At 38.1% G+C, this 20,312-nt stretch overlaps 2 protein-coding genes across 6 annotated transcripts; one reads left to right on the forward strand and one right to left on the reverse strand.

Moving 5' to 3' along the window:
- Positions 1-1,585: 1,585 nt before the first annotated feature.
- ZC2HC1C (zinc finger C2HC-type containing 1C) lies at positions 1,586-8,343 on the reverse strand. The gene is made up of 3 exons (XM_051977585.1): positions 8,226-8,343; positions 4,782-6,138; positions 1,586-2,837 (listed from the first exon to the last, which is right to left on the reverse strand). The coding sequence occupies exons 2-3, from the start codon at positions 6,117-6,119 to the stop codon at positions 2,574-2,576; spliced, it is 1,602 nt and encodes a 533-aa protein (XP_051833545.1). The 5' UTR covers positions 6,120-6,138; positions 8,226-8,343; the 3' UTR covers positions 1,586-2,573.
- A 140-nt stretch (positions 8,344-8,483) lies between these two features.
- On the forward strand, positions 8,484-18,485 carry ACYP1 (acylphosphatase 1). 5 transcript variants are annotated; one of them, XM_051977590.1, is made up of 3 exons: positions 8,484-8,766; positions 13,778-13,872; positions 18,030-18,485. In XM_051977590.1, the coding sequence occupies exons 1-3, from the start codon at positions 8,604-8,606 to the stop codon at positions 18,243-18,245; spliced, it is 474 nt and encodes a 157-aa protein (XP_051833550.1). In that variant the 5' UTR covers positions 8,484-8,603; the 3' UTR covers positions 18,246-18,485. The 5 variants fall into 5 exon arrangements, with proteins under 5 accessions (XP_051833550.1, XP_051833551.1, XP_051833553.1 ...); XM_051977591.1 differs by having other exon boundaries at positions 13,781-13,872; XM_051977593.1 differs by lacking the exon at positions 8,484-8,766 and adding an exon at positions 11,558-11,796.
- The last annotated feature ends 1,827 nt before the right edge of the window (positions 18,486-20,312 follow it).

Consider the following 20,312-nt stretch of genomic DNA (forward strand, 5'->3'; position numbering starts at 1 on the left):
AAACATGGCGATCATTAAAGGTCATAGAATCATTGAAAAATTTTTTTGGTATCACATCATTACCTATCTAATTCCTCTGGGGCTGTGGGTAATGAGTTAAGGCCTGAAAATTGCAAAGTTGAATAGAGTACTTTGTAAGTTCAGTGAGGTATCATTAATTCATCAAGTTATATGTAGTTATTAATAATATAATTGTATATAATTATAGCATTTCCTCATGCTGCTGTTTTAAATTTCTCTAAAGGTAGGCCTGTCAAGTGAACTTTATGAGCAGATTTTGTCCTAGTTTAGTTTTTTCTCCTCTTTATCCTTTACAAAATGATTCAACAATTCTTTTATACCTTGAAAAAGGTGTAAAATAAGGTTATCCACATTCTCTCTTCTGTTCTAGAGATAACCACCTTATTTCCTTAGCCTCTTGCCCATACCTTGATCTTTTGTGTCTAGGCTAAATTCTGAGAATCCTGAATGTTAAATACCTATCCAGAGACTAGAAGTAGCTAATGACCCTTCAAGTTTTAATCAAGGAGAGATTATCACTAATGGAATCAAAACAAAACTTAGTTTTGTCTTTATTTCTCTTTTGCCTGGTACATTAGGTGTTTAATAAATGCCTTATCAATTGTTTGATAAGGCAAACCTTAAGTAGTCATAAACCAACTCTGAAAGAATAACTGTGCTGCTTTGTTTATAATTTTTTTTCTTAATATATTTTTTCATCTGTGCAGCAATGTAGTTAGTCCATAGAGAGTTAAGTCTTGGAAACAAATACTTTGGTTCTGGTTCTGTCTCTGACACTAGCTGTGTGACCCTAGAAAAGTCACTGAACTTCTCAGTACCTTCGGCAGTCCCTAAGACTAATTTATAGCTAAACTGTCGATCTGTTCTGGTGGAAAGTAATCACCAAATTTGATTCCAAAAATTTTTTTAAAGTTCATCTGTGACCAAAATGCCAAGGTCTGTTCTTACTAACAGTAATTTTCTTATATAAGTAAGTGTTAAAATGTTAAAATATTAGCAGTTTACTTTAGTAGACAACCAACACCTTAAGGTAATATCTCCTTTTACTTTATAATGAGGTGTTCAGGCAGATTTTAGAAAAGGCCTTCATTTTTAAATTGCCCTAAGGGAAAAAAAAATCAAAAAGATCTTAATTCAGTATAATTCTTAGAAGGTAAATTCCTAATATAATTTTTGCCATTTAAGCTCACATATCTAAGTTGAGCTGATTTGTTAGCCAAGATGCTATTTGACAGGCTTCAGAAGAATGGCGACAGATGTGTAATAAATAGTAATTACACATTTGCTACTGGTAAAATGTTCTGTTAGCTTTTAGGTCTCTCATTCCACTAATGTTGGATCATTTTAAGTTTTCTGTAACTTAGATGGAAACACATTGTGATGATTCTTCTAGCTCATAAGACAACAATTCTACAGTATTTTATATCCTACCATTACTCTTGTCTAATTTACTAAGTACACACATTTTAATGCATCTTTGAATATTGTAGCCTACTTCAAAAGTTTCCAGAAATTAAGTAACTTCCATTCAACCTTTTTTCTTTTAGAAATGAAACACGCACACTTTCTTTTGGGACTATTGCTTAGTGTCTTTATCAGCATTACAATTTTTAAAGTATTTAAGTGCCTAATTCTGCACATTGTTGTGCTTAGACGCTTTTTAAATGAAAATTACAAAGATCTGGTCAGTCCTGCTCCATTGGAGCTTACACTCTAAAGCATAAAACAAAAAACAATAAGCAGAATTTGCTAAAATACATGTCCTGAAAGTATGTGACATTTGAAGCTAGTTGATGTTCTAGCCCACTAGGACTGCACATTTTATTACTGTGGGAGAAGAGAGCTATTTGATCTGATTCTGGGAGTTTTTTCTACTTTAATGTATATGGAAATATATTGAAAATATGGGAAAATTATAATAAAGCCTTATCTGAAAATGATTTGAAACTGATAATCATAAAACAAGTTTTCATAGGCATTCAAAAATACACAAAACCTATTTTCAGAGATTACAGAGTATATTCCAATGAGATCAGAAATAGCATTACGTGTTTCCTGGATTCCTATTGTTAAATTAATGACTCCCCAGAAGAATCTTGCTATATTTTAAAAGAAATATTGTTGGCAAGCATACCATCTTAATAAGTCAGTTAAGACAATCACATTGTTAAATAGCTGCAAGAGGAGTTAACAAGTACAATAAACATGTGAAAAGACACCCACATGAGTGCTCTTTATCACAAATCACAAGTCAGATTTTTAAGAAGAGAGGGCTTTAATTTAGTCTTTTTTATTGCGCTCAAGTCTTGCTTCTCATGGAAATAATGTAAGGCTCATCAGTTTTGCCTAAATACAATTCAGTGAGAACTTGAAGCTTCTTTCTCCTTGCTTAGAAATGGGGTTCCTCTCCAATCTGGCATTGCAGACAGATTTGAGGACATGTACAAATCCTATTCCTTTCTAGTTTCATCCAGGTCCAGTCCCATTGTGGGCTGCTAAAGAGGAGGTGCTGCTGCTTGAAGGGTCACCAGGAGATTCTTGGGTGATTTTTTTCAACAGCAGCGCTTTCGTGGGGGAGGAGGGCGGTTCTTGATGGTCTTACATTTTGGAATGTGCCTGTCAGCCACTTTGGGGGCAAAGTGGCGGCTGCAGTGGGGGCACTGGATGTAGTCTGGGTTTTCTGCAGGTAGCATGGGAGGCAAGTCTGAAGGATTTCCACCTCGGGCAATTACCTGCTGCACTTCACGGGCCTGACGGAGAGTTCGGATGAAAGATTCATGTTTTTGTCGCCAGGTACTTTTCTTTGGTGGCTCTGGCTATAAAGTAGAGGGGAAAAGTTAGTTCTCTCCAATCCCAAAACAAATATGTACTTAATGATATAATCCCTGATTTAAGAAAAAGCAACAAAAACCCCTGAGGTATGGGGAAGAGAGGAGGCAACTAGAGATCCCATATTAAAGTATTCCTTATTGAGAAAGACAAGGAGAATCTTGCTAAGATGAATTAATAGGAATCTATTAAAAAATTAAGTAAAAATCTTTAAGGTCTGATTACTATATATTATGCTTTAGGGGAAAAGGGGAATGAGGGAGAGGACAAAGTAGCCTTGACAGAGTGGTAGTTCAGTGAAGATGGAGGACTAATAAAATCTGGTGATGACTGGAAGCTAAGCTCTAAGTCCTCAATGGAACTCATTCTTGCAAAACGATTTGCTTAAGCCAGGAAGTATAACATCACAAAAATCTAAGACTTGTGTCTGTATTATTTTGGTTTGATTTCTTTTGGCAGGGGATGGAGAGAGAATTGTTTTTTGCTGGCCATTATGCTGTTAAGAAATTTAGAAAGAGCAGATTTAAGATTCTACCCAAAATAAGTCAATTGCAGTATAACTGCAATTATAATACAAAATTAAATTATTATAATAGAAAATTAAAGAATATGATTAGTAAGAATACAAATTTATCAGAAAAAAGTTCTATTAACAGAAGAAATGAAACTTTGATGTGTTATTATGACCGAAACCAGATCTGGGGGATAATTGTTTTCTCTTTTAAATAAATGAAATCCAGTTGGGATGTACCTCTCTAAACAAGCACCCCATCCACCTACATAAACTTCAGAATTCTGAGAGAAAAACTGTTATGCTTGGGGGCATGAATGTTAGAGGTGGAAAAAGGGAAAGAAAGTTGACATATTCATAGAATTATAGAATTTTAGAGCTGGATGATATCTTGAGGATCATCTAGTCTAACTTCCTCATTTGGTAAATAAGGAACAAGGCCACCAACTTAGGTTAAAATGATTTAATCCCAAAAAGGCAAATTAGGAATAGAGAAAGAAATAGGAAATTAGAGCATTGATCTCTTGAACAATTCTGCCATTCTAATTCAATTCAGTAAATATTCATTAATGTCCTCCACAGCCCTCCCCAAGATAAGAAACTTTATTACAAGATTTCTTATATAATTCCAGATGACAAATGGTTATAGAATTTTCAGAAATGTTCCAGAGAAACAGTCTGCAATTCACATTTTTACAATAGTTTTTTGAAGCTGTCAACAACAGAAAAAAAAAATCCAACAAAAATCTGCTTTTGATGTGCTGAAAATCTATCTATGAAACTACAGAAAAAGCATAAGGTTTATTAACAAGTTGCTTAGAAAAATCTGTCAAAAAATTAAAGGCAACAGAAAACTGCAATACCACTTAAATCCAGAGTGTGAGCAAGAGTCCTAATTAAAAGTTTTATTCACCCACTGACTTTTAAACTTGCATATTCTATTATGTTATAAGGTCTACGTCTATAAGATCTTATAATTTGCACTGTTAAGTTCAGTGTCCTAGCAATTTGTGGCTGCTTTAAATATAAGTTTTTTTTTAAAAAGATGAATAACTTTGAATTAACTGCCAGTTATTTAATTTCCAGGAAATTTAACACCAAATTTGTGATAAAGTGCAGAAAATACTTCATTATCATCCCCAAAAGCCATGATTCTTACAAGATTCTAGCTGTTCAAAAATAGAGAATATGTGAGAAATGCACAAAGAAGTTCTACAGAAATTAGGCTATTTTACTTTTTAGAAATATAAGACAGTGGTATTACACTCAAGCCTTCTTTCAGATTCCTTTTTCTTATCTTCCACTATAAATGCTTTTAAAAGGTGAGGAAATAGTCCATATCGATTTGATCACCCTTCTCACTCTCCATCCATCCTCCCATCTTAAATAAAACCCATAAGCTTAAAGTAGTTAATGTTACCTTGGCTACAGTTGGGCCCTTCCAGGTCAGGTATTGTTCTAATTCAGTGCCCTTAGCGCGGGCCTTGGATGAGTCAAACACTTTCCTCTTGGAACCTTGGGTCTTGCAACAGACATTTGTGTGTTTCTCTAGCCTTAACAAGTGAAACTTTCGTCCACAGTAGCTGCACTCACCAAGCTCTGGTTCTTCAGGTGAAGAGCTGGAACCTGAGGAGACTGAAAGCTGAGATGAACTATAACTAGGGGATTTGGTCAAAGAATTGTCAGGATCCTCTTGGTGTTGTGAAAATGGCTCAGGGGATGGTGTTGGAATTTGGTCTCGCATTTTATTGTTACTTGCCACTAATCTTTCCTTTTTGAGTCTTTGTACTCCATGATCAAAAAACTGGGAACATACTGAGGATGGACTAGAATTCTCTTGGGACTGTTCCCATGTTTCCTCATCTCTGCTATAACCACTGAAGATGTCTTCAGACCTGAATTCTGGTGAAAAGAGTTTGGAAATGCTGCTGCTGCTACTTGTGACTCTTCTCCTCGGAAATGTCTGTCTCTGTAGCTCTTTTTTTTCTTCTTCTTGTTCCTTTTCTTTTTGGATCCTTCTAAGTTCTTCCTCAGTTTTCTTCAGCTTTTCCCTAAGGAGAGTCTCTTTTCTCCGAATTTCTTCCTCTAAGCTTTCACCTGCTGCCTCCAGTTTTTGAATCTGCATTAGCTCAATTCTGTCTGGATTTGACAAGAATTTTTTAGGCTGAACCACTGGTAAGGGAGCAAGCAGCATCTTAGCTGAAGATGAATTCCCCCTATTCCGTGAACTGAAGTAGCTGGATGAGACCTCTTTTGATTCAGAAGGTTTCAGGGAGAAGTTTTGGGAGTCAATGCCAATGTGAGTAGCACTCAATGATTTTCGGTGAAACACTGGTTTGAGGGGATAGGCACGATCCACACCAGCTCTCTTCTTTGTGAAGGGCATTGTGTTTTCTTGGTTATCTATTTTGGTGTGCCGAATATTAGCCCCGAATGAATAAAAATCCCCACTTCCTGGACCCTGCTGATTTTTTCCTGAATCCTGCTGGCTGCTTTCTACAGAATGAGAAGAAAGACAGCTATGGGCTTTAGTAAAACTTTCTCTGTTGTGAGTAAAGATATTCTCCAGCTTCTCTTCTTTGTCTCTTAGAAGTTTTTGCTGAAAGTTGTTTTTCAGGTGCTCCAGCCGAGAATGATGAGTAGAGCTGCTTTGTTCATAAGGGGTTTGCCTTTTTGAATGGAGTTCCGAAGTTTCCATTTTGTTAAAAGGAAACATGATGTCCACATGTGGACATGGAACCAACTGGAGGCGAGCCATTCAGTGCCTGAACTGAAGCCTGAGAAAGAATCAAAATCAGATTCATGTTAAGAGTTTGATGCTATCCTTTGATCCAGCAGTGCCACTACTGAGTCTGTATCACAAAGAAATCAAAAAAGAGGGAAAAGAACCCACATGGGCAAAAATGTTTCTAGCAGCTCTTTTTGTGATAGCAAGGAACTGGAAACTGAGTGAATACCCATCAGTTGGGGAACGGTTGAATAAGTTATGGTATATGAAATGGAACATTATTGCTCTATAAAAAATGATGAACAGGCTGATTTTAGAAAGGCCTAGAAAGATTTATATGAACTAATGCTGAGCAATACAAGCAGAACCAAGAAAACATTGTACACAGCAACAAGGTTGTGTGATGACCAAGACTAACTTGCATCTTCTCAGAGGTTGAGTAATCCAAGGCAGTTCCAATAAACTTTGGATGAAAAATGCCATCCAAATACAGAGAGAGAACTATGGAGACTGGATGTAAATCAACACATGCTATAATCACCTTTTTTTTCTCTTGTGGTTTTTCCCTTTCCTGATTTTTCTCTCCCAATGTGATTCATAAGAAAATATGTTGTGGGTTTTTTTTTTTTTTTTTAAATGAACGTAGAGGCAGTTAGACGGTGCAGTGGATAGAGTGCCTGCCCTGAAGTTCAAATTGGGCCTCAGACACGGAATACTTCCTAGCTGTGTGACCCTGGGCAAGTCACTTAACTCCAATTGCCTCAGGGGGGAAAATGAATGTACATGTATAACCAAAAAAAAAAAAAAAGTGTTGTTTCTACATATAACTTGGAAAAATAACTGAAGCAGATTCTAAGTTGCTTTCCCTCCCATCTCTTATTTTTCCTTATCAAATTATTAATGATTCCAAGCCTCATATAAAGAAAGGATACTGCTATGATGCCTTTTCTCTTAAAACAGTTGACTAGTGTCTCTCTCCAAAGCCCATGGTAGAAAAGTTAGGTATTCAACAAAATTTCCCCTGTTTTTTAGTACATCAATAAAGTGCATCATGTCTACTAAAGGGCAAAATTGCTACTCCAGAATCTAATAACACTTGCAGCATGAAAAAAAAAAAAAAAAGGTTTTAAGATTAAAATTTTAATTAAATTTTAAATCATAAATTTAAGATTAAGAAAATCAGGGGATTTGGATGCATGTTCACAGACATATTTAATGCAGCTGAAATTTCTGACATTCATTAAATAGTGTAGTGGAAAGAGAACTTAAGTGTTTTTAATCTTCTGTTATTTATTAGTTCCCTGATCATGGGCAAGTCACTTAACCAAGGATTGTGTTTTCTCATCTTGCCAAAACTTAAGGGGTTGTTCTGAAGATGGAATAATATACTCTATATTAGGTGGTGTGCAAATTTTAAAAGTGAATGGAAACGTCTATCATCTATTACACCCCACTTATTTTACAAAGGAGAAAGAATTGTAGAGAAGTGAGCTGCCCAAGTGCCAACAAATATTGGAACTCAGGTTTTCCACTAGAATCAGAGGTCCCGAACTCACGGGCCTAAAACGTGAGACAAACGATCTCGGGAGGGAGTGATAGTTCCCCAAGAAGGTGTGTCATTTGGGCCGCCTGAAGATGGCAGATGTTCAACAGGTGAAAAATGAAGACGTGGAGTGAGAGCTGGAGAGGGGTAGTGGAGGAGAAGACAACATTCTGGGTCTGGGAAATGAACCCAGAGAATAAACTAATAGCTCCATCTACACTATAGTTTCCACCAGGGCACCGCTCCAGAAGTCATTATCTCGGGATAATTGGATAGGTAAGTGTGGATAGTGGGCAGGTAGGTAGATATATGGTGATCCCCTTCCCACCATCTTGCTAGTTCACAAGGAGGGAGGGTGCCGGCACAGGTGTGTGCGCCGAGCACCGCAGCAGCGCCCGTGGGAGCCATGACAACGGAGCCCTGCGGCCGATCCCGGGGCTAAGGGACCTTTCCCACCGAGGGGAAGGGCCTTTAGCCTAGTGAGGAAGACAATGCAAGGAGGAATTTGGGGAATGGGGATGGGATTAAAACTCTCCTCCTCTCAGGGAGATTCTGTCCCCCTTCCAAAGTAGGTTCTGTCCCTTTCCAGGTACCTGAGGCTCCGCTGCGTCCGCTCCAGCTCCGGGAAACTACACAGGGCGCCAGTTTCCCGAACCCGACTCCCAACAGCACTCCCAGCTCAAGTGCTTTCTGCTTCTCTGTTATTCCCGTTGCTTGGAAACTGGGAGCGCGAGCCAAAGCGAGTGGGGGTGGGGGGACCGCTTCTAGCCCTAGACTAGAGGCCCGGGAGGCGGCGAGTTCTCCACGTGCACCAGCCTCTCCGAACTTGCGAGAGGAGCGCTAAAGGCTTGGTTCCCCAATTCGGCTAATCCCTCCGCTGACCCGCGGGCCCTGCTCCCCGCCGGGCCTTTTCCAAGTACTTTTTAAAAGAAGAGAGTATTCCTCAGAGCTCCCAGAAACTGAGAGTGAAAATGCACCAAGAAACTGAAGCCGGTGTTTTTGTATCTGAGGGGGATAAATCGAGGTTTGCCCCAAAATCCTCGGGGAGAAGAGTCCGTATGTGTGCTTACCTACCAGGGCTGACCATATTGGTGTTTTCTCTCAGTTCATTCGGCGGTGTTGTTCGTTCAACAGGTATGGCTGTTATCTACTGTTCTTGCAGTGCTTTTACCTTGCCAATGAGTCAATTGTGGCTATGATTTTTTAAAAATTATCTTTTTTTTCCTCATATTTGATGGCTGGTCTGGAATTTGCTAATGCCATTTTTATTGTATTAACTCCCAACTACCTTGCCCATCTCTTAGGGCCTACAAATGACTCAGCTAAACGTAACGGTCTAAAGTTCACTGGCAAATTTAAAATAATCCCTTGAATAAATTGCACCAGCATTAAGAGTCTCAGTAGGGACAGCTGGGTGGCGTAGTGCTAGCCAGTCCTGTAGTCAGGATGACCTGAGTTCAAGTTTGGTCTCTGACACTTAACACTTTCTACCTGTGTAACCCTGGACAAGTCACTTAACCCCAATTGCCTCAGGAAAAAAAAAAGTCTCCGTAAAAGTGTCGGCAAGAAAGCTTTTTCTTCACGTTCACGTTTGCAAATACTTTTGGAAAAGTCTGGCTTTTTTTAGTGTATTTACACACAAAAAAATCCATGTGAATGTTACTTAAAATCTCAAAATGTCATAATTATTGCTTGCCAGTTTCAAATTGAGTGTGTAATTCAAATTACAGCTAATAGTGCTGTAAACTAAAAAAGGAATACTTATTGGTGAAGATAACAAGGTACATGAGCTTATGTATGACAATGGAAAGGGCTTTGGATTGTGGTCAAGCTACGTATCCAATGGATAGTGCTAGACCGAAGTTAGAGAGTTGTTTTAGTCGTTTTCAGTGGGGTCTGAATCTTCCTGGCCCCTTTTGGGGCTTTCTTGGCAAAGATACTGGAGTGGTTTTTCATTTTCTTCTCCAGTTCATTTTATAAATGAGGAAACTGAGGAAAACGGAGTTAAGTGAATTGTCCAGGATCACCTAGCTAGTTAGTATATGAGGGCAGATTTGAATTCAAGCCTTCTTGATAATAGCAGGCCCTTAACACCATGCACCATGCCACCTAATTGCCTTGATTTACTGGCTGTGTGATTCTGGGCAAATCAATTTGACCTCTTTGCCTCAGTTTCCTTAATTGTAAAATGAGCATAAAATAACGTTTGTCTCACAGATTTGTTGTTTGGAATTAATTGTATGGTGCTTGGCACTATAGAAATGCTCACTACCTTTCTGTCTTCAGTGGTTAATAAAGAAACTGTGTTTTTATAGGATATTTCAAGTTAGAAGAAGTCTTAAGGCTCTTTAAGGAGCCTACAAGCTGTCAAACAGTCCTCAAGGCCCCATGTGTCCTTAACACTACATAGTATAGCCTGTACCAAATTAAAATGTAATCGGAAAATAGTTAACAAAATAAATAAAAATAAAATAAAAGTGACAATATTACATTTTAAGACTCAATATGAGGCTCACAAAAATCTATATTTCATGGATCCAATTCTATTTGAGTTTAATTCTACTGATCTAATCTACTCCTCACATTTTTCACCTGAGGTTTGAGTCCCAGAGAAATTGTCTTGTTCAAGATCATGGATAGGTAGCATAAAATGGCAGTGGCACAATTCTAATCCAAATATGCTCATTCCCAATCCAGCATTCCTTTGAAGGCACTGCACTGCCATCTTTGACCTTGCCATTTGTAGCTATTGGGACTTCAGCAAATTATTGCCTTATTTATCAAATGAAGATAATTACCACACCAGATTGTGGGGGAAAAAATGCTTCAGAATTCAGAATCAATGCATATAAAACTCAGAATACAAAGCTATAAAATACCTTTAAATGGCAATTTAAGAATATTTTTTACTTAAATGACTACTGATCCTACCAGGACTAAAATTGATAGTGCATATTTTTCATTTAGCTTCATTCTGGAAGCAAGGTTAAAGTGTTTAAGTGTAGCCATCTCTCCTGCCTTCCATTCTTCCTCTTTTCCTTTCTCCAAATAAGTACTTAAAATTTGATCTATGGACTATATAATCTGAGAGGATTGGCCCAAATGTAATTATGGAATTAAAGGTTGCTTATTCTTTTTCTTGTCTTTTTGGAATTAATTCGGATTAATTAAGATCATAATAAGGAAAGCAAAGAGTAATGAATATTTGTTGACATCCTAGTTGGCACCTTCCAAGGGTCATTGAAGCTGGAAACATCTTCTCTACTCACCTAACAACAATTCACACATTATTTCAGAGTAGTGACAGAAAAATTAAGAAAGATAGGACTCAAAGCTCTGGAACTGGAAAGAATGGTAGAAGCCATTTAATCTAACCTCTTTTTACAGATAAGGAAATTGAGGCATAGAGAAGCTAAGTGACCCATGCACACAATGTAAGGAAAGTTTTAAGAGCAAAATGTGAAGCCAGAGAATCCTGAAAAAGGTTGATTCTACTCAGTTAGCGGAACTGCATCCCCAAGGGGGCCTCCCGACTGGTTCATCAGAGGTAGGCTACCCTAAGGGGCTCATGAAAGGAAACTGGGATAGTGCAGGTATGTTTAACTGTTTTTGTGGCACGGGACTGTTTGCCAAATGGACCCCCTTCCCAGAATTTTTTTAATGCATAAGATTAAAAAGAAAACCCACTCTAATGAAATAAAGATGTGATTATTTTTCCCCATTCAAGTTCAAGGACCCCCTGAAGTCTATCGGGGCGTAAATTAATCGCAGCGAGTGCGAGTTGCGGAGGGCTGGGGCCCAACGGAAACTCCCGGGCTTCCCAGACTCAGTAGTGCCCGCCTTTGCTCTTTTCCATCAGTCTCAGGTGTACGGACTTCCGGCCGAATCGGCTGGCTTTGATTGGCTGAGCTGACCACGGGCCTCTCTAGCTAGGAGCGGGGAGTCGGAGGACTAGAACTCGATGCTTTTCAGGTACCGGCAGTTGTGACTCGGAACTGACGGTTGGGTGAAGGACTGAGCTGCTTGTCCTGAGACCTCTCCCGGGAGGAAAGCCGATCAGGGTGAGCCCGGGAGGTCCCCTTCTCCCCCTCCCCCCGGAGGGGGGAGCAATCATCATGAAATGTTAATGGAAAGGGACGCGGCTGAAGGACAGACTAGAGGCAGGTGAGCAGAAGTGGGGGTAGGGAGAGAGGAACGGGGCTGGGAGCGGCCCCCACCGAGATGCCCCACCCCCGCCTCTTGCTCACCGGAGTGGGTCCTCCGGGGACCTCGCGTTTCATGGAGTTTGTGAATGCTTAATAAAGGATTGATGCCCCACTTAGTGTCTCCAGCCACTGCACAGAGTTTGCATGACTCGCTGATGAGAGCCGGAGGCACAAACACAGTCTGGGGGGAGGGAGGGAGAACCGTGCTGGGAGGGGTTGCCTGCATCTGTGTACGCAGCTACAGAGAAGTATTGTGTGTACATGCATGCACTGTGTAACTACGTGCCTGTATATGGGACAGTTAGGTGGCGCAATGGACGGACCTGGATACAGGGAGACTCATCTTCCTAAATTCAAATCCAGGCTCAGACACTTGCTGGTTGTGTGATTCAGGGCAAGTCACTTCCCCCTGCTTCCTCCCTCATCTGTAAAATGAGCTGCAGAGGGAAAGGGCAAAGTACTTCAGTATCTTTGCCAAGAAAACTGTGGGGTCATATAGAGTTGGATGCTACTGAACAAGGGGTATACCTACCCTATGCACATGTATGCATACATATATTGTTGTATATGTGCATATATTTGTGTATATGTGTATGTAAGATATAGACATAAACATACAGCATGTATGTATGCATGTGCACACATACTCAAGTCTTCATATGCACATATTCATGTGTGCATAGATACATTTATGGTACCTACATATAAACACATATACACTGTGTAGCATATACATAATAACCGTATATACACATGTACAGGTGTATATGCTTATATGTAACTTATGTGATACCATGTACATAAAGATACATGTGCCTATGTGTGAATGTACATATACTGCACACATATTGTTTGTGCACACATGTATATTCACAGATATGTATACATATATGTGTTTTATATGTGCATATAATGTGCATGTAATACACAACATACATTTTATGGATTTTATGTGTGTATACAATGGATGCATCTGTGTATGTGTGTGTATATGTATCTTACCCTTACTTGATTCCAATTGAAGAAATATTTATTGTCAATTTCTTGTATTCAGAGTACTGAGCTAGATTTAGGAGTGGGGAATGCAAAGACTAAGTTAAGATTTATATTTACATAGTTTCCTGTCTTAATAACAAGTACTTTGGGGGCATTTTGGTTTTTCTTTCCTTCTTTCCTCTTCCTCTCCCTCTCTTTTTCTCTAAAAAAAAAAAAAAAAAAAAAAAAAAACTTCCTAAGGATCTACAAGAGTACATTAGGGGATTCACTAAATGTTTTTTGTTTGTTTTGTAATGTTGGAGAAACTGAGGCAAGATAGAGATTAGAGAGTTTTTAATATTTTATTAATTGGAGAGTTTGACTGATTGGACAGGACTCTCATCTCAAAGTATCTAGTGGTAAATGTGAGTTCTCAATGACAGATATACACACATGGCTCAACTACAGGTAGATCAAGGCAGGGGTGGAGTCAGAACATTGAAAGTGGGAACCGACTATCAATCTGGTTCTGACAGGGTGGTGGGAAACACCAGACATTCTGGTAAATTGGGATAAAGAAGAACAATGACAGGATAGGGGGTAGGACTTTAAATTTTGATGACAGATGGAGTTAGGATCCAGGAAGTCTGAACTCCCCCTTATCTTGAGTCTCACATTGACATTTTATAACCTTAGAGCAAATGGTCCTCAGTCTTAATGAACCAGAGGGGGATTTTGCAACTAAGGAGATTGAGGCAGAACAATTTAGGGAAACTGAGGCAGAACCAACTAGGGAAACTGAGTCAGGACAACCAAAGAGAACTGTGGCACAAATTTTTTTAGACAAATGAACAAATAAATAAATAAATGAACACTAAGGATTGAGACACAATTGTGTGACAAAGGATCAGGCTGTCCAGATTTAAGCTTGTTTTTGTACTACTTTTGCTTTGCATGGTCACCAGCAGGCCTTACCATGGCCGAAGGACACACCCTGATGTCAGTGGATTATGAAATCTTTGGAAAAGTCCAAGGTGTGTTTTTCCGAAAGTACACACAGGTATGTGTTCCACACTGGGTTTGGAAGATGCTAAATAATGTTCCAAGGAAGTAAGAAATGTTTTTGTTGATGCACAGGAACTGGCCATATTGGGAATGAAACTATAAAGAACTGGTTATTGAAGTAATAGGTCATATGTTTGGTTGCAAGCCATTTTTTTAAATTTCTTTTTTTGTTTGTTTTAATGTATTTCCTTTGTTTTACTGGTGATGTCTGATTGTCTGGACAAGACAGGAATCCTTCTTCCTTGAAGGAAAAGGAAAACTTCCTTTTACTATATCAATTGAGTTCAACTCTAAAGAAATCAGAATTGCTTCTTGTATTCAGTGATTCCACATTTCACTTACTTTAATAGTTACTCATTTTTTTTAGACTATTTTTCCAAATTTACCTTCTCAGAGAAGCTTCTGATAGGAATGCTTCCTGGTCTGTGTCATGTCCTTATGGAGTATAGAGCTTTCTCACAAAAGAAACTTTTAAAGGTATTCTGTGGGTAGTGAGTACTTTTATTATCCACATGAAGTAAAGGATTATTTCCTGAGATATGCTTTCTGCTTCTGGCCAGTTTTAAATGTTCCATAAGATAGAATTCCTAATATTTTCTGAAGAAATCCTGCATTTATTAGATTATGCATTATCTTCATTACTATCAGCAGCAGTAAATATGAATTGTATGTGCATGGCATTATTAATTCGGCATATTTATCTGCAAGTTTGAGTATCTTAATTTTGTCTTGTTTCTGTTGTTCATTTTAATTCTTGTATTACCAATTTAAAGAAGAAAATCAATCCCCCATGTAATTCTTCTTTGTGTGTTATTAACGGTCAGTTAAATTCATCGTGTTTAAGTGAATACTATTTTTAAGGTGCTGTGTGTTGGGTGCTAGTGGTTGAAAAGAGGTGTGAGAATTGAGGTGGGGAATCCCTTCTGGTCAGGGCAGGTCCAAAGCAAAAGAATTCCCCAATCCGAAAAGTCTGAATAGCAAAAGGGATTTTTATTGTTCACTAAGAAGTCAGCCTGTTAGGAAGACAGACTTCTTAGTGGCAAAAGGTCCTGTTAGGGAAAATGGCAAGGGTTAACATTGAGAAGAGACTATCTTTACAGTGGACAGTGTCTTGGCAGGCAGCTTTGCTGAGAAGAGAGCTTCCTGGCAAAGCAAATTCCTGTTTTGGAGGCTTAGGCTTCCATTCAAAATGGAATGAGATTCCTTCAATGTTGTCACAGCCTGGAGCTTATTTCCAGTTGAAAAGAGAGTACTTATCTCGGAGTTTCAAGCCACTCAATAGGAATATCAGGCCAAGATCTCCAACTGAATGAGACCACATAGGAGAGTGTTGTTTGGGAGAAGTATGTTTTTTCCAGGGGAGAGCCTGAGACACCATTCACCCTTCTTTTACAGATTAAAGGGGACACAGTTTCAGGGTTCATCCCCATCACTAGCAATACAAAGATAAAAAGAAATTAAAGAGCCTTTAAAGACATTATATTCTAATGGTAACAACTTTCTCGATTTCAAACAGCTGCTGTTGCAACTGAGACTTCTCTGATTATAAACTACATTGTCTGTAACAAGATAGGTAAATGTTTAGTTAAATTAAGGGAGTAGCTAGCTAATTTTCTTTGTATTTACCCTGCACACACATATCTCCCATTTTTGTCCCTTCTGATCTGTAGATGCCAGCCTATCTTCCCTTCTTGCCCTCTACCACTTCACTTTAAACCTTTCTGGAAAAATAGGAGTAGTGAATTGGAACTGTAAAATTAGGTAATTCCAATTTATTGGAACTAGGGTACTTAAAACTCAAATCTTAATGTTGAAAGAAATCCTGATGTAAGTACCATATTTTACCTGCTCATCATGTCCTTCTTCGGCCCTTTCTCTCACAAAAAGCACTCTTTAAGCAGAATAGAATTACTAAGTGAGATTTATATCTGAAAGTTTGTAAAGTACTTTATGAAAATACATTATTGAATTTCAGCCTTACAACCCTATGGGAGTAGTGTAAGTACTATTATCTCCATTTCACAGATATTCAAATTAAGGCTTAGAGACAAGTGACTTGAACAGTTTCTTCTTTGTATCAAATTCAGTGCTCTTTCCACTGTACTTTATTGTCACCATTAGGGCTAAAATCTCCTATTTGTGTTTTTTCCCTTATTGGAATGTGAGTGCCTTCAAAGCACATATTATCTTGCCTTTTTCCCCCTAATTTTATCCCTATCATTTACCACTATGCTTTGCAAACAGTAATTACTTAAGTGCTTTTTTTTTTTTAACATTCATTCCAGTAATATATATTTCACTTAGCTTTATCACTGATTGCTCTGTAACTTAAGTCTGTTTACTGTACTTTAGTATGCAGAGACAGGACTCTTTAAAGACAAGCAACAACCAAGGTCTTTGATGGTAGCATAATTTTCCCTGTAATTTAGAATAAAATGCTATTATCAAGGGAAAGAAGGGAAATGATGTGATATAATAAAAAAAAAATTAAAGTTTGCTTTAAAATTACTAATTTCACATCAAAATTATAAACCATATTTTTAAAAATTGTTTTTATTAAAGTTTAATCAGTGATTATTATTAATCATGAAAGTAAGTGTTTTATTGTGTTATCTACCGTAGAAGTAGAGTGTTCTCTTGGAACCGTATGAATGACATTTAAATACAAGTTAGGTTGGTGAAATTTGTTCCCATAGTTTAAACTCCCTGGTATGTATTTGCAGCAGAAATTGTCTTTTGTGTGAGCAAATTAAAATAATTCATTAGGATCTAAGTACAATACTTTTTTTCAGCCTAAATTCGCACACTGAATCCTGTCAGCAAATGTTATTCTGTTGTTTAAAAAGTAAGCATTATGGGTGAAATGATGCCTAAAGAAATCCTTCTATTGTGTTCATTATTGGTTTTTCAGTTTAGGGCTGAGGTGTACTGGTAAATGTTTAACAATCCCAGTGGGGGGTGGGGGTATGGGATAAAGAATGCTGGGGATTGAAGAAAGATTTAATTTTAAATTTAATCTGCATTGGAAACATTTTCTCTGTCACTTTCTCTAGCTAAGATAATCAGCAAAACAACAATAAGCCCTGGTTTGTATATATTATTTGCCAATTGCTGAAGAAGTATAAATGCTCACACTGAAAATTTAACATTCTGTTCACAGGTTAAACTGGCTCTAACACATCAATGTTTTAAAGGAAAGAAATTGGAAAAAGTCTAAAAGCTAGCTAGCTAAACAGATTCCTTCAATTTTTTTTTTCAAATTTAAGAGAATTAGTCTTATTTACCTAAAGAAAAGTTTGAGGGGCATTGTCATAGAATCATAGACTTTAGCCATAAAATAGATGAATAATTATCAAATCTTCATAGATGAAGAAATAGGCTTAGTTGTCAAGATAAAATTAATTACCTAAGGTAAAATAGCTAATTAGTATCAAAACTGGAGCTAAAATCCATATCTGATTCCTGCTCCAATGTTCTTTCTATCACATCACCCAAGATTCCCCAAGCACAAATTGGGTTTGTTATTATACCAAATTATTATACCAAAAGAAGAGACAGCTGCCCTTTTCTAATTTGGATGACAGAAATTGAGTTTCAGGGGCACCATGAAAGATGTGGGTTAGACATAAGAATTCCCTAATGGTGATAGCAATGCAGGAAACATTGTGAAATCTTTTAAAAATATGGCTATTCTCCCATTGGAATTGTCATGAAGGCAGAAGGAAGAGGTGACCTTTTAATATGGTTTTCAGGTTCTTTTTTTTTCTTCTATATCCAATGGATTTTTGGCTAGGAAAGGAGGAAATTAGCATGCTTAATCAAAAATGTGCTCAAAACAAATAGATAACCTCCTGGGAGCTTTTTGAAAATGGTGGGTTTTGTGTTTGCATCTAGTACTAGTGCCAATTTTTGAGTTAGTGGAAAAATCTAACCCTTGCTTGTTAGGAGGGTAGAGAAAGGAAATGAGTTCAGATGGCTAACACCCTTACATTAAAGAGTCACAAGAAGATCCTTGTCCTGTTGCCAGTAGTATCTGGGCAACATCAGTCAACTCCCATGGCTTGATTCCAGGCCAAGTTTCTGACAACAGATTGTAAGCCTACTTTATTTCAAACGGTCTCATTTAATCCAATTCTGTTTTTTTCCCCTTAGGCTGAGGGTAAAAGGCTGGGAGTGGTAGGATGGGTCCAGAACACTGACCAGGGCACCGTGCAAGGACAGATACAGGGTCCCACTGTCCAGGTTCGCGTCATGCAAGAATGGCTTAAGACAAAAGGAAGCCCTAAATCCCGCATTGACAAGGCAAAATTCCACAATGAAAGGGTCATCCCGAAGCTGGAATACAAAGATTTCCAAATTGTGAAATAGTAATCAAAAGACAATATTTTTCCTAGTGTAATATGAGTATATGCTTACTTGAAATTGTATTCAATTTATTTGTCATCTATGTTGTTAACATGCAGAACTATTTGTTATTATTAATATTTAAGGATTGTCATTTAACTTATTTCGATTTTAAAGTATTTCTTGAATGTAATGGATGGACCGCATTAAAGCATTGCAATTGTAAATGGGAACTTAATAATAAAGGAAAAAAGATAATTGGAATTTTTTATTGTCTTTACTGAGTTTCCTCTAAGAATATGATTTATTTACTCATTTGTACAATAAACATACTTGTGAAGAAGATTTTGAGAAAACTTAAATAAGTCAGTAACGTTTCTTAATTTCATTCCTTCAAAATGAAAGTTGGGAGTTCCTGTGAATCATTTCAGTAATGTTGATTTTCACCTGAGAACTAAATGGGCACCTAAATGGTGCAGTGGATAGAGTGCTGGATTTGGAATCAGGAAGACTCATCTTCCCAAGTTTAAATCTTGTCAAATACTAGCTGTGTGACTCTGGACTAGTTAATTAATTCTTTGCCTCAGTTCCTCATCTGCAAAATGAGCTGAAGAAGGAAATGAAAAGTATTGCCAAGAAAACACCAAATGGGATCACATAGAAGCAGACACAACTGAAATAACTGAACAGCAATATAAAATAGGTGTAAAATGTGACGATTACAAAAATAAGAGATATACAATGTGACTTTGGGAGAAAGCTCTCTTGATGGCATTTGAGCTACTGTAAGAAAAGGGTGCATTCCAAGTGTTGGGGACAGTTAATGCAAAAGTACACATGCCAGAAAATGGTAAGTATTTTATGAAGAGCAGAGACCACTCTGATTAATAACATGGGAATCAGTGATTGTTAGGATGGTGAACCCTGCAACAAAAGCAAGTTTGAAAGAGGAATGTGTTTGGGGGAAAATAGACTGAAAAGTTTAAAAAAATGCTAATATAACTCCCTAATTCCAACTGTATCCTATAATTAGGTGAATTTTTGGTTTTCTTGTGAGGTGGGGTTAAATGACATGCCTAGGGTCACACAACTTATAAATATATCAAAGTGTCAGGATTTGAACTCAGGTCCTTCTGACTCCAGGGCCTGCATCCTATATGTCTGTACTGTATATCTACATCTTCACCTGGTTGACCCAATTCCCTGAATTTTTTGCCATTAATGTGAACACTGAAATCGCTGCTGCTACACACTAAAAGGGCCTTGATTTAAGTGTTTGTGCAAAATGACAGGAAAGGGCATTGAGGATCTAGTTCATGGAGACACCATTCTGCCTAGGTGACACTCAAACTCAGTAAGGAATATTGCTGTAGCACTAGCGGCTATTTATGTTTTTATTCAGAACTACTAAGATTAGTAATATGTGAAAAAATACCATATGAGCTTTTTTATGAAGTAGGTTCCAACGAAAATGAGACAGAAAGCAAGCTCAAAGTCACTTCACAGGGCTTTTTATTTGCATCCAGAAGGGTTGGAACAATCCAGGTCAATAAAGGTATAGAGGGCGCCGATTAAAAGAAATCGATCCTCCAAAAAGAATAACTTAGTTACCTAATTAGAAATCTAATCAGCAAGCTAATTAGTATTTTTTCCATGATGGGGGGGGGCAGGGAAAGATTGTCAATTTCATAAGCCTGGAAAGTGATAAATGTCGTTTATACGACGAAATCTTGGCATAAATTATTACCTTTCCTCTCCCTCACCTCTCCCCTTCTTCCCCCCCCCCCATTTCCTCCACCTTGGTTTTTGTGAATCCATCACCCCCCAAAAAGATTCCATTATGGAAGATTCCATTTTGTTCAAAAAGACAGGGTATGAAAACTACTCCTCCCAGAGATCACAGGGGCTTTCGCGTCCGCTTCCGGTCTTCTGCACGCTTTCGTCACTGGCGGTCGGTGAAGCTACCATTCAAGGTGACTGGAGAGCAGGGGAGGGGAAGAAGGAACGATTCCAGGGAGGGCTTTTCGTTGACAGACGTCTCCAGGGAGTGATTGGGAACGTTCCAACTAAGGGTCTCCCGCAAACCTTTAG

Source organism: Antechinus flavipes, chromosome 2 (assembly GCF_016432865.1).
Source record: "Antechinus flavipes isolate AdamAnt ecotype Samford, QLD, Australia chromosome 2, AdamAnt_v2, whole genome shotgun sequence".
Taxonomy (NCBI): Eukaryota; Metazoa; Chordata; class Mammalia; order Dasyuromorphia; family Dasyuridae; genus Antechinus; species Antechinus flavipes.

Coding starts and splice junctions, on each gene's coding strand:
- ZC2HC1C (XM_051977585.1), bottom strand. CDS start 6,119: ATGGCTCGCCTCCAGTTGGTTCCATGTCCACATGTGGACATCATGTTT. Junction 2,838..4,781: donor AGGGCCCAACTGTAGCCAAG/GTAACATTAACT, acceptor TCTACTTTATAG/CCAGAGCCACCAAAGAAAAG.
- ACYP1 (XM_051977590.1), top strand. CDS start 8,604: ATGCACCAAGAAACTGAAGCCGGTGTTTTTGTATCTGAGGGGGATAAA. Junction 8,767..13,777: donor CGGTGTTGTTCGTTCAACAG/GTATGGCTGTTA, acceptor CATGGTCACCAG/CAGGCCTTACCATGGCCGAA. Junction 13,873..18,029: donor TTTTCCGAAAGTACACACAG/GTATGTGTTCCA, acceptor TTTTCCCCTTAG/GCTGAGGGTAAAAGGCTGGG.